This window comes from Vespa velutina, chromosome 4, assembly GCF_912470025.1.
Source record: "Vespa velutina chromosome 4, iVesVel2.1, whole genome shotgun sequence".
Lineage (NCBI taxonomy): Eukaryota > Metazoa > Arthropoda > Insecta > Hymenoptera > Vespidae > Vespa > Vespa velutina.
The window spans coordinates 51,722-65,000 of record NC_062191.1 but is presented as its reverse complement, the minus strand read 5'-3'; the positions used below and the strand labels follow the sequence as shown (position 1 = coordinate 65,000).

Below are 13,279 nucleotides of genomic sequence, written 5' to 3'. Positions count from 1 at the left end.
TTAAGTATAAATAACAAATTTATTAATTGCTTGCTGATTTATCTTTTTACGACAATACAAATATCACGAATATTTTGTATCTGGTTAAATAAATATTGATTTATTTAATTTCAGAATGCTGGCCCAGATATTACATGGATTGATTCACAAAGACCAATATTTACAGTAGCTTTTCAGTTAATATCAACGGTATTTACTCGCGATCCTCATTTATACAATCTCTTTGCTCATGCCGAACGAATTCTGGATACTAGGCCATCTGTAATGCCTTCGGATACAGAAACGTGTAAAATATTGAAAGCAGCGCATGCAATACAGTTGGTCACAGCGATTACTTTTCTTCCTACCATATTAAATCAATTGTTCACATTATTGACGTATAATATCGGCGAAGAAGTAGGATTGTATATTATTAGAGTACTAATACACATTATAAACATGATACACGAAGCTGGTCGAAAAGAAATACTTCAGGCTTATATCAAGGTAAAAAAGTAAACTAATCTTGATTCCACAAATTTAGTATTTCATGCGTGTTTTATATATATATATATATATATATAAAATGCTTTCTATAGTTTGTCTTTCTGTCGCCATCACAAGCAACCTGCAATATGACTGTTCATGAACAATTAGGGAAATATCTGCCAATATTATTACAACCAAACAATACGGATTTCTTGGTAATTAACAAATTCATGCGTCATTCTAATTTCTTCTTTGAGATAATGATTAAAAGTATGGCACAATATCTACTTACTACTGGTAGAATAAAAGTAAGTTAATAATTTGATGTGCACTTGACAGTAAGTAAGTATATACAATATTTAAATTATTATGAAAATTAATGTTAACATTTGCAAACATTTTTTCAGATGCATAGAAATGAAAGATTTTCTAAAGAGTATCACGAGCGCATTAAGCATCTATTAGATGTAATTATGCCATATATAATAAATAAGTACAAAGAAATGCCGGTTGAAACTCACGAATTAAATAAAAGCCTTGCTCAATTGTTAAAGGTACTTTAAACATTGTTTAAATAGAAACATTAAATAATGGTAATAATTGTAAATCGACAATATATTATTTATTTATTTAATAGCATTGCCTCACATTCATGGATCGTGGTTTCGTTTTCCGTTTGATCAATTCATACGTGGATAAATTTTCTCCTGGAGATCCACGCACTCTACATGATTTTAAATTTACATTTCTTCAAATCATTTGTTCCCACGAGCATTATATATCTTTCAATTTACCAATGATGCAGTCTCGTATTTCACCTAGAGGTAAGAGATTGGAGATTCGGGTAAAATTTTACGAATATTTTTAAATTTTGTAAAATAATAACTTTATTCCTTGCTTAGAAAATACTGAGAAAGAGCCAGAATGTAATGGTATGTTAAGACAATATTCATGTACTCCCATCTTTATTGTGGTTTCTTATTGTAGCCATAGTGATTGGGAGTAGTATACAGTTCTTCTCTTTTTCATCACCATTAATAAGTAGATTAAAATATTTGTCACGATTCGTTCTTATTGAATAGTTTTATTAATCATTACATTATGCGTGATAGGTTTTCTGTATTATAATAAGTTTATAAATTGTTCTTCATTAAGCGCATGACACGGATATATAATAATATATTAGCCTTATTTGAATTATTCATATTATTTACAGACTTGATGAATGAATACTGTTTATCAGAAGATTTTTGTAAGCATCATTTTTTGGTTGGCTTATTACTCCAAGAAATCAAAATATCTCTCAATGAAATAATGCAAATCCGAAAAGTAGCCATAACTACATTAAGAGATCTCTTGGCTAAGCACGAACTGGATGATAGATATCAAAATAAGGTTTTTAATTGCAATGTTTACTTTGTTCTAATTTCTAATTGAATATATTGTTATTATTGTTATTGTTAATTAAACTTGCATATTTTTAAATGGCAGGGACAATTGAGTAGGATAGCATCCATTTATATACCATGGTTAGAGATAGTACTGGAAAATTTGACGCGTTTACAATCTGTACACGACAATTCTAAAACAGAAAATAAACACAATGACATAAATCGAATATCAACTAGCAGTTCCTTTTTGGCAACTAAGGATATCGCTAATAGTACTGTAACAGCAGGCACTCCCAAGTCCATTCACAGGTCTGATAAGAAGGATCATATTTAATTAATTGCAACAACATTATCGTTACTGTTGTCGTTGTTGTACTATGACGATGATATTACGGAATAATTAATTATTTATAGACTTACGTTAAATTTGGATACGCAATCTCCAATCAGGGCGTCTATACATCTACGAGATTCTACATATTTTGCTGCTATTGCCGGACAAGGTTTGGTGAATGGCTATTCTTGTACCAGTATAGAATCAGATACATCAACAATGTCAGGTGCCTCACAGTCAAATATATCACAAGAAACGGCTATTATTCGCGAATCTGTAGAAAATGGTATAAGCGATAAAAAAAGGCATTCTCGTTCTTTGAGCGTTACACAGGCTTCACCTAGATGTGATAAATTACAATCCTCCGAAGTTAAGGATATATTGCTTTGTTTTTTATTTGTGATCAAATATTTAGGCGATCATCAAGTTATTGCATGGTGGCAACAGTGCAGTGATTCCGAGATATTGAGTTTTTTTACTGTAATTGAGTAAGTCACTTTAATGATCTCATTTCTTTTCTTTTTCGCTCCTTTTTTTTTTCTTTTTTTTCTTTTTTTTTTTTTTTTTCTTTTTTTTCTTTTTTTACCTGAAATCACTTAATAAAAATCTTCTTCTCTTATTCCTTAGCCTTATTTGAATTATTCATATTTCAGAATAAGTCTTCATCATTTCAAATATATTGGTAAAAGACAGATAGCTGCAAATATAACAAATAATTCTGGGAAACCACGTACAGTAAAGGCAATGACATTGCCAGCCAGAATGGCACCACCAGATTTCACGACTGAAAGTCCAACTACTGGTACACTGCAACCACATAATACTGTTACTAGGGAGAATCTCATTGAAAGCGACAGCGGTAAAATGTATCAGGCTTTACTAGAGGCAAATATGGCCACAGAAGTTGGTCTTATAGCATTAGACTGTCTAGGCCTCTTTTGTATTCATTTTAAGGTATAAATTATTCTATTTATATATCTGTCTGTGTATAATGTTGCATCAATTAACAATTAACAATGATATTTTATTTACTTTTCGTATAGGACGCACTTTTAGCAGATGATGGGGAAAATCCAATAATGCAAAAATTGTTCAATATATATCTATCCTTTCTTCAAGTCGGTCAATCGGAGACATTGCTACGTCACGTGTTTGCCGGATTTCGGGCATTTTTAAATAATTATTCTATTGCTCTATTTCAAGGTGTGCGTCGCATACGTTAATAATAATTCTGAATAACAATTAATGTATATTCCAATAAATATTTACAGGAAATGCAGCGCTTTGTGGGCGATTATGTTATGAATTATTAAGATGTTGTAATAGTAAACTTAGTTCTATTAGACAAGAATCATGTGCTTTATTATATCTGCTTATGAGAAGTAATTTTGAATTTACCAGTAGAAAAGGATTAACGAGAGTGCATTTACAGGTGATATTATGCTTGAAAAATATTTTTCAAATTAACAACATTTATCATACAGTTCCCTTTAAATTTATCTTTTACAGGTAATAATCTCGGTTTCACAAATGCTTGGAAATGTGATTGGTTTGAATAATTCAAGATTTCAAGAGTCATTGTCATTGATAAATAGTTATGCTTCTTCTGATAAAGTGATGAAGGGTACTGGTTTTCCAGTTGAAGTTAAAGATTTGAATAAAAGAATTCGAACAGTTTTAATGGCAACAGCACAAATGAGGGAACATAACAATGATCCTGAGATGCTTGTTGATTTGCAACATAGTCTGGCCAATTCTTATGCCAGTACACCCGAATTGAGGCATACTTGGCTGGAAACTATGGCTAGAAATCATGCGAGAGATGGCAATTATTCCGAGGTATTTATGGCTCTTTCCATTCATGGTTTTTTTTTTTTTTTTTTTTTTTTTTTTTTTTGATATACATACGCGCATATATATATATATATATATATATGTATGTATGTATGTATATAAATGCGTATGTATGTACAAATATATACAGACACGCACTATACACGAACTAACTATACATGATTAATAAGCATATTCTCCCCCGTAGGCGGCTTGTTGTCAATTACATATTGCAGCATTAATGGCAGAATATTTGAAATTGAAGAAAGTTCATAGATGGGGTGCAGAGGCTTTTGACAATATTTCCGTGAATATTTCTAGAGACGAGCGTAGTCTTAAGCTCGATGCTGGTGAGATTTGTATGTCTTCTTGCACATGTTTCTATAGTATATTAAAGAAATTCTATATCGATTTATCGTATGCGCAATAAGAATAACGGTCTCAAAGTTTAGAGCGTACATTTGAAAAACGTAATATTTTTTATGTAAACATTAATAATAAGGAGATTTACGTTATTCGTGACAATTTTCATGGAAGAGATTATTATCTATCTTTATACGCATTTAACATTTAATAGAAAATAATATTATTATACTTTCTACAGGCGTTCAAGATATTCATTACACAGAATATTTATTGCTAGAGCAGTTGGAGCTTTGTGCTGAAATGTTAGAAAAAGCAGAACGTTTTGAGTTACTCGGACATTTGTATCGTTTAATAGTTCCTATGTACGAAGAAAAAAGAAATTATGAGGCTTTAGCTAATTGTTATACGCATTTAGCACAAGCTTGCAATAAAATTGTCGAAGTCACCAAGTCCGGCAAACGGCTTCTCGGGAGATTTTATAGAATTGCATTTTTTGGATCGGTAAGTGTCGTTGATTTAACATTTATATATCCTCTTGTTCCTCATTGCATTTTACTGCAATAGATTATTTATTTATTTATTTACTTATTTATTTATTATTTTAGGCATATTTCGAGGAGGAAAATGGCCAAGAGTATATATATAAGGAACCTAAAGTGACGTCATTGTCAGAAATTTCAGAACGTCTTCATCATTTATATTCAGAGAAATTTGGTTCGGAAAATGTCAAGATGATAATGGATTCCATACCCGTCAATGTTGCCGAATTAGATTCAAAAATAGCATACATTCAAGTGACTCATGTAACTCCGTACTTTGATAAAATAGAATTAGATACTCGTCAAACGGAATTTGAACAAAATCACAATGTATCTTGTTTCATGTTCGAAACTCCATTTACGAAAGATGGACGGGTGAGGGGAAATCCTGAAGATCAATGGAAGAGAAGGACTATTTTAACAAGTACGAGCATAAATTTTTCTCTATATAATGACAATGAATTATGTTATATACAATATGTAAGGCATATAAAACGTTACTTTTCATTTATAGCACAATATTCCTTTCCGTACATAAAAAAACGTATAGTAGTGATAGAAAAGAGAATAATGGAACTTGGTCCCATCGAAGTAGCTTTAGATGAAATGAGACAACGCGTTCAAGAATTAGAGGATGTGGCTTTAATAGCTCCAACTGATGTAAAAAAACTTCAATTGCGATTACAAGGAAGCATTTGCGTGACAGTAAATGCTGGTCCACTTGCTTATGCCTCTGCATTCTTAGACCCAGCACTTTCTCCGCAATATCCTGATGATAAAGTTGAAGAGTTAAAGGATGTTTTTAGGTAATTTTATTATCTAAGAATATCTTTTTTTCTCATATCATATATTATGTATAATAATGTCTTATTGTTCTTCTCCCTTTTTTTTTCTCTCTTTTTTTTTTTTCTTCTTCTCTTCTTCTTTTTCCAGGGAATTTGTGAAAATATGTTATACAGCCTTGCAGATCAACAGTAAATTAATTACTCCCGATCAGCATGAATATCAGGAAGTATTACGCGAAAATTATCAAAAGCTTTGCCAAAGCTTGTCATCGTTATTGGGTGAACCTATATGGTCGGACGAACAAGTTGGAAGCTTTAAACGTAACAGTGCTGCTCTCTTTAGTGTCATTAGTGGTGCTAATAGTCACACGAGTACAGCCTAAGCCATGAGACTGATGGCTTATGTCTCTTGAAGTCCTTTCTCTAATCACATTATAAAGTATCTATATAAAATAATATTATGCATATATATATATATATATATATATATATATACACGCACACACACACACACACATATATATATATAATATGAAAGAATATATCATATTAAATATAATACAATAAGTATTCACATAGTTTCATTATGCTCGAAATATACATATATACATACGTACGTACGCGCGCGCGCGCGCGCGCGCACACACACACACACACACACACACATATGTATCATGATTTATTAATGATTAACTTGGCCACTTTTTATACAACAGAAATTCTTTTTTTTAAATCTTACATTAGATAGAAATGTTTAAACAACAATATATGCGAGGAATTGCGCACCAATATTGCAATGAAACAGTAAAATTAGTGGTATTATTCTGACGAGATTTAAGGCTGACTATGATAAGTTATATCAGCTCATTTTAGGAAAGAGAAGTGGCTATATTTAAATATTTTATTTGTGTCCTTATCATTTAGATTAGCATACTCGTTAAATATATAAAACGCAATCTTTATCTTATTAATGTGTCATTGTCGTACAATTGTTGAGTTAATAACTATTATACCAATGCACTCACTGCCACTTTTTTAATATACGTAATATTTGTGCATAAAGATTTAACTAAGTGTCAATTGTAAATTCACTTTAAGTGTAAAGAGAATGGATCAATTTTTACTATCCATTTTCTATTAGTATGTACTTCCAAAGTGCAAAGTCTAACTTTATATATTATAATATGTAATACGTATATACAATATATATATATATATATACACACACACACACACACACACACATATCTTATACATATGCGTGTGCATACGTATAAGAGCTTCTATTTATTAAGATTAAAATAAGATATCTCATACATTGTTAGATACGAGTATATATGAGTAACGATAGTAAAATAGATTATGAAACACGCTGGAAAACATTTATTCATTAATTGTGCAAAAATTTATGATTTATATGTTTGTACTTCTTGAACGTACAAATTGATTTGTACATGTATAATTTATTTCGTATGCATGCATATTGTATAAATGAGATCTTTAATATAATAAGTTTACGCTCGTATTGATATAAGAAAATAATAGAAAAAGAAGGATATATCTAATGTTCATTAAAATCCCGCAAGAGAATCGTTTCTTTTTTCTTTCTTTCTTCATTTTTTTTTTTTTTTTTCTTTTTTAATTAAAAATTTCTTAATTTTGATATGTCCATAGAAGCGAGTTTTCTTACTTGTTAGACATATCCTCGTAACGCAGAATTTTGCATACATCTACTTATTTAAGATGTACTTATCACGAGTACTATCTCTTTAGTTGTGAAACATGTTTCATTTGACAAATTATTTTGATCCTGTAAAAAGTTGTTTAGATGCTTATCATATGACATATTTTTAATAGATAACATTATTTTTTGTTATTGTACTATCAGGATTATTCTTTTTAAAATTTTTGTATATAGTTGTCGTATAAAAAAGAGAATGAAGAATTTTAATGTCTCAGCAAATATTAATATAAATATTAATTTTTGGAGACTTGCTCCAAATTCTGTGATTTTTAATGATATTTTCAAGACTTTGTTGATATTAGGAATTAAAATATCTGTGAATATAAATTTGTAAAAGAATTGCTCGACACAGTTATGTCTCAAATTTGTGTTAATATAGTTTAAATGTTGAAAAAATGTGGAAGCAAAATAGATTTCGGAGTTTATTTTCATGATACATAAAGATTCTTTTACAAATAATATTTAATACACATATCTTATTTTATACCAATAGATTAGATTAAAGAGGTGTTTTATAAGACGCTTCGGATGTTTCTAATTGGAGAATGGGATTAATAAGGATTTTTGTTTTTTTCTTTTCTTTTTTTTTCTTTTTTTTTCTTTTTTTCTTTTCCTTTTCTTTTTTACAGAGCTCTCAATAGTAATATTATTATTTGTAATTTTAATTTTACATTATATCCACATTTTTGCCATTATATATAATACGTCTGATATTAAATCTTTCCGCCCTCATCAAAGCCTGAGATTGCTTTTCGGCAAGACACTTATGCCTACTGCATATTCCCGCTGAGAGCGTGCGTTTATCACCATTTAGCAAGGGAATTCTACACAGCTTATCTTATTTTATTGCACATATAAAGACTGCATATAAAAATATACAATCGATATATCTAATCCGCAAAATTAAGTTTTCCAGGACAATAAGATCGATCGGCGGGAGTATATCGTCCGCTTTATGCGAACGAATCTAATTTCGATCAATGGGATGATACTAGTGCTTACAACTATCAGGACGGGAAAGAATTAATAGCTTTTACATTGTCGTTGCGATGTGATGTGCAAATGTACAAATTGTTCTTTTATTAAAATCATCAATGTAAAACGATAATGTTTCATCATATCATGTATACATCTTTGCTGTATGAAAGTTCAAAGTGCTATCCAGTATTGACATCGACAATTCTTATAGAAATATGTTTACAATGTCAATCTGTTATATCACACAATTGAATAATAAAACGGCTAGCTTAAAGATTAAAAATATTTGTATTTGTACTATCATTCTTGGTCTTTTTCTGATTGAACGCGAAGAGAAGAAAAAAAAAAAAAAAAAAAAAAAAAAAGAAAAAAAAAACATTGAATAAAAATGCAAACGTTCTCTTCACTCTATAGTTCTTTATGTTAGTGAGAAATGAAGAAAGGCCTTACCCTTACGTTATTACCCATCGTCATTAAACTTTATTCTTTTATATTTTATGGTATCATCATTTTGCTATTGCAGTTGCTACGTCCATTGATAATGGCAACAGAATTTGAATGTTTCGCGCGCCATTTAATCTAATCGAACATCGATATTAAATTACGACATATCGAAAGAGCGCCATCTGAGTGCGTCAATAAGAAGGAAGGATAAGGACACTTATGGAGGTAGACCGGAGATCAGTTTTATTCTCTTGTTTTCGATTTTGCTCGTTATAAGTTAACTCGTCATCGTGTCGATTTTACTTTAGTCCATTACTTTTCGTATATTAAATAATATTAAAGATAAAATATGACAACGGCTGCAAGGCCAACGTTCGATCCGGCAAGAGGTGGCCAGGGTAGAGGTGAAAAAGATTTAAGCGCAATATCGAAACAATACAGCAGCAGAGATTTGCCATCGCACACGAAATTAAAATACAGGTAAATTTGTAAATATAAACCTCTTATGCCAAACACGTATTACATTATTTCTATTTCTTTGAATACGTAGAAATTGTTTAGTCAAACTCCGAAGATATATATTATTTGTCGGACATAACCTTAACATTAGTCACTTCATTTCTATCAGAATTGTTTTATATGATATTACAGAGAACATGGACAAGGTACGATCGAAGAACTTCGTAGTCGTGATTTTCGTAAAGAATTGGAAGAACGTGATAGAGAAAAGGATAAAAGTTCTAGTCGACGTATGATCGAACCTGCCAGAGAGCCTGCTCCGACTAATGCGAAAAGACAAAAAATGGATCAAGTTCCAGCAGCTAGCTTAGATGCAGACGATCCCCTCGACGAGGATGAATCTGAGTCTGAGAGCGAAGAAGACGATACCGCAGCTCTTGTAGCTGAATTACAAAGGATCAAGAAGGAGAGGGCAGCCGAGCAGGCAAAAAAAGTAAATATTGCGCGCACCTTCTTATTTAACATATATATATACATACATACATACATACATACATACATACATACATACATACATACATACATACATACATACATACATATATATGTATATGTATAGCAAATATATATTTTTTACCATGTTTTATATTGTATCTCGCAGGAAATGGAAAAGAAGCAAGAAGAAGAAAGAATACGAATGGAAAATATTCTTTCTGGAAATCCTTTACTCAATTATTCCTCCCAAAGCGGTAGAACGGACATGAAAGTTAGGAGAAGATGGGACGACGACGTTGTTTTTAAAAATTGCGCGCGATCCGAACCAAAAAAGAAACATGATGTATTTATTAACGATTCTTTAAGAAGTGAATTCCATCGTAAATTTATGGAAAAATATGTTAAGTAGCTTCGAATGTACTTTATTATACATACATATTGAGTCTTGTGATAAATATGTTTGTGTCTATACATTATCTGTTCATAATAATGCAAATAGAGAAAATGCAATTTATTTTCATCCTAGGATATAAGGATTCATAGGTTTTGTTAAAAGTAGATTTAAGAAAGATTTAAAGGAACGAACGAATATAATACTCTCTATGTACATTTATTTTGGATCAATATTAATGAATTATTAATGAAGTATGACGATCGCACGTTTCCTTTTTTTAGCATGTCTGGTTTTCCTCTACAACTATAATTATTATTCTATAACTATAAATATTCTTTTCCCGTGTATTCAATTCTTTCACGGAGGATCAAGGCTTTTGGGGAAGTCAATAAACTTTGATTTTGAAAGAATCGTCGAGTCCTTTAAAGGTATGATGATACGTGGGAAAGAATTATATATACACGTGCGTGTATGTGTGTGTGTGTGTGTGTGTGTGTGTGTGTGTATATATATATATATATACACACGTACATATGGCAGCGCGCGCGCTGCACACAACTGCTGTAATATATGCACCTATGGTAACGAGGATGAAGAAAGATACGGCTAAGATATGAAAAGAGAAAGAGCAGAAAGAAGCAGAAAAGTAAGCGCGAGTACATTAAGCGGAGATCCAAGTGGTGTGCGGTTCGTGTATTTACGTGGGCGCGTTTCGGTAGCGGTGCAAGCCAGTCTTGCCGTCGAGAGCCTCTGTTAACCGCTGGGTCAAGTATAACCGGTCGCAGGGTGCCGAGAGATGCAGGCAGCAAGCAGTCTACCGATGCGATGCGCAGCTGGTTATCGTCGGTAGACTCCCTGGCACCGACCTGGCCAACTAACAGGCGGCAGAGACACGAGGCCGGTTCGATTCGAGAGAGATAGAAGAGAAAAGGAGGAGAGAGAGGGAGAGAGAGAGAGAGAGAGAGAGAGAGAGAGAGAGAGAGAGAGAGAGAGCGAGAGAGAATGACCGTTCACTGGTACATCTCCTTGAGATGATTTCTGAGAAGAGATATATTTTCTCGCGGCACGTTGAATCTTTCGTCAGTTAACTTATTCGTCATTGATACGTGTTTGTATTTTTTTCCTTTTCGCTTATTCACAAATCATTCACAAATTATTCACAAATTAGATCACAAATAAGCGCAAAATAAAAATTCGATGTATCAGTAGGCCAAATTCGAAACGCAACAGGGAAAACATTTGTATGATTATCAAAATCTTTCTCGAGGATCTTTTTTAGAGTAGACAAATAAAGTCAGATGCGTGATCGCGTAATAAATATTATTTTTAAAGCTGCACGTTCTTTAATACTGTTTTATTATTTTTCATCGCACATTTAAGGATCGTGCGCGTTTAATTGTTTTTAAATTCATTGTAATAGAAACAAAGGAAGAATCTATATAGCACATCTATCAATGGCTTTTATTGTCATTGTAGGAAAGATATTAAATTTGTTTATGATTAGATTAAATGAAGATATTTATTTAATAATAAATAAATCTCATCGTTAAGATTAGGTGTCTTATATTCGCCATTCGCCCCTATAGATTCTGCAACAAAAGAAGAACCAAGAAGCGAGATGTGGTAACAAACATATATATATATATATATATATATATATATATATATATATATATATATGTATGTATGTATGTATGTATGTATGTATGTATGTATAATATTATTATTGTAGTTACTCCATGCTATCGGCAAAATAAAAGTACAAAAAGGCAAAAGGAAAAAAATCAAAGAAAGTCTACCGAAAGAATCTGATTAAATGTTGACCGGTATATTCGAATTTCGATACGATATGTATCATAAATTATTCATTCGTTCGTGATTTATAATACAGCATTAAATAGAATTAAACATTAATAGTTTTAGTTTGTTCGTCAGATACACTTATCTTTGTTGCAACAAACGTGCTTATATTTTTTTAACGCTTATAAATACAGACAAAGAAATGTATTATTTTATAGTTATATAGTTTAATGTTTGATTTACTCATATTGAAAAGAAAAAACAAATGTATCGATAGAATTGAAGTATATCAAGTATGTTAAATGTACCTATGTACAGTAAATAAAAGCGATAATTCGGATTCTTATTCAAACGTACGACAAATTTATGTGACTAAGTATTCCTTCAAAAATGTTTATTAACGCAAACATAATTAAAAGAATAATGTTCTTTTTTTCCATCAAAGATGTATATGTTTTATTTCATATTGAAAATCTCATCGTTTATAAAAAGAAACGAATATATCATTGGTAATAAAAAATTGGCGTATGAAGTACTCGCTGGCTTGATCGAAAATAAAGTAGAAGATTTTAGTAGAAGAATTGCTACGTTAGATTAGCCGCCATCGCACGTCGCTTATTCACTAACCATGATCTCCGATACCACGTTAGAGAGTCGAATGATATCGTTGGTGAACACCGCCTACTTCTTCGACAGGGGCGGTCCTATCACTATGACGCAGGGACGTATATATACTTTCGACGGTTTTTAATGACAATGATCGGTAATAATTTGTTCCGTTATAAGCATTAGTCAAAAGATCATATATAAGAACTAACTGAGCGAGGAAACAGATCCTCCCGTAACGATAACATTTTTCTTTCTTCCCAAAAACTTTTTATATCTCCTATTTTACTAGTAACTACAACTACATTATTGTTGTTGTTGTTTTTTATTATTATTATTTTTTTCTTTATCCAGATTCATGCGATTTTAATCAAATAATATCATAAATGTCATCGTGCATTCATTTAAACGATGACATTCCATCGTTTAAATAAATGATACATCGTTTTTCGTGCAATACTTTCTCCGCAACTTATTACTTTCCACTAATATCAATGTGATCTGTATGTATATAGATAAATACAATGAATCTGATTATATATTATATAATAATTATATAATTTATAATGTTATACACAGCAACTATTCTAAGTATGGAATAAATATTAAAAAGTGGCATTTATATTCTACCATGTTCGATCGT

The 13,279-nt window shown here is 31.3% G+C and overlaps 2 protein-coding genes across 8 annotated transcripts in view; both read left to right on the top strand.

Annotated features, from left to right (window-relative positions):
• LOC124948669 (dedicator of cytokinesis protein 9) overlaps nt 1–8,712 on the top strand; it is a 13,533-nt gene extending 4,821 nt beyond the window's left edge. For 3 of the 7 annotated variants that reach the window (XM_047492597.1, XM_047492592.1, XM_047492590.1), the window contains 17 exons: nt 115–486; nt 579–776; nt 876–1,022; nt 1,106–1,292; nt 1,371–1,400; nt 1,685–1,863; nt 1,960–2,168; nt 2,274–2,681; nt 2,847–3,147; nt 3,237–3,396; nt 3,465–3,625; nt 3,703–4,032; nt 4,235–4,385; nt 4,631–4,893; nt 4,998–5,355; nt 5,446–5,737; nt 5,865–8,712. In XM_047492597.1, the coding sequence (XP_047348553.1) occupies nt 115–486; nt 579–776; nt 876–1,022; nt 1,106–1,292; nt 1,371–1,400; nt 1,685–1,863; nt 1,960–2,168; nt 2,274–2,681; nt 2,847–3,147; nt 3,237–3,396; nt 3,465–3,625; nt 3,703–4,032; nt 4,235–4,385; nt 4,631–4,893; nt 4,998–5,355; nt 5,446–5,737; nt 5,865–6,099 (3,981 nt within the window). In that variant the 3' untranslated portion in view covers nt 6,100–8,712. The remainder of the gene's footprint in view (nt 1–114; nt 487–578; nt 777–875; nt 1,023–1,105; nt 1,293–1,370; nt 1,401–1,684; nt 1,864–1,959; nt 2,169–2,273; nt 2,682–2,846; nt 3,148–3,236; nt 3,397–3,464; nt 3,626–3,702; nt 4,033–4,234; nt 4,386–4,630; nt 4,894–4,997; nt 5,356–5,445; nt 5,738–5,864) is intronic. The other 4 variants (XM_047492596.1, XM_047492595.1, XM_047492593.1 and 1 more) reach the window with 3 other exon arrangements.
• A 350-nt stretch (nt 8,713–9,062) lies between these two features.
• LOC124948687 (protein CWC15 homolog B) lies at nt 9,063–10,484 on the top strand. The gene is made up of 3 exons (XM_047492660.1): nt 9,063–9,362; nt 9,534–9,834; nt 10,003–10,484. Exons 1-3 carry the CDS (start codon nt 9,232–9,234, stop codon nt 10,243–10,245), a joined length of 675 nt encoding a protein of 224 aa, XP_047348616.1. The 5' UTR covers nt 9,063–9,231; the 3' UTR covers nt 10,246–10,484.
• Nucleotides 10,485–13,279: the final 2,795 nt, after the last annotated feature.

Excerpts from the sequence above, each read along its gene's own strand:
- LOC124948687 (XM_047492660.1), top strand. The coding sequence starts at position 9,232 with ATGACAACGGCTGCAAGGCCAACGTTCGATCCGGCAAGAGGTGGCCAG. Across the intron at positions 9,363-9,533 it reads CACACGAAATTAAAATACAG|AGAACATGGACAAGGTACGA; the intron begins GTAAATTTGTAA and ends ATGATATTACAG. Across the intron at positions 9,835-10,002 it reads CAGCCGAGCAGGCAAAAAAA|GAAATGGAAAAGAAGCAAGA; the intron begins GTAAATATTGCG and ends TGTATCTCGCAG.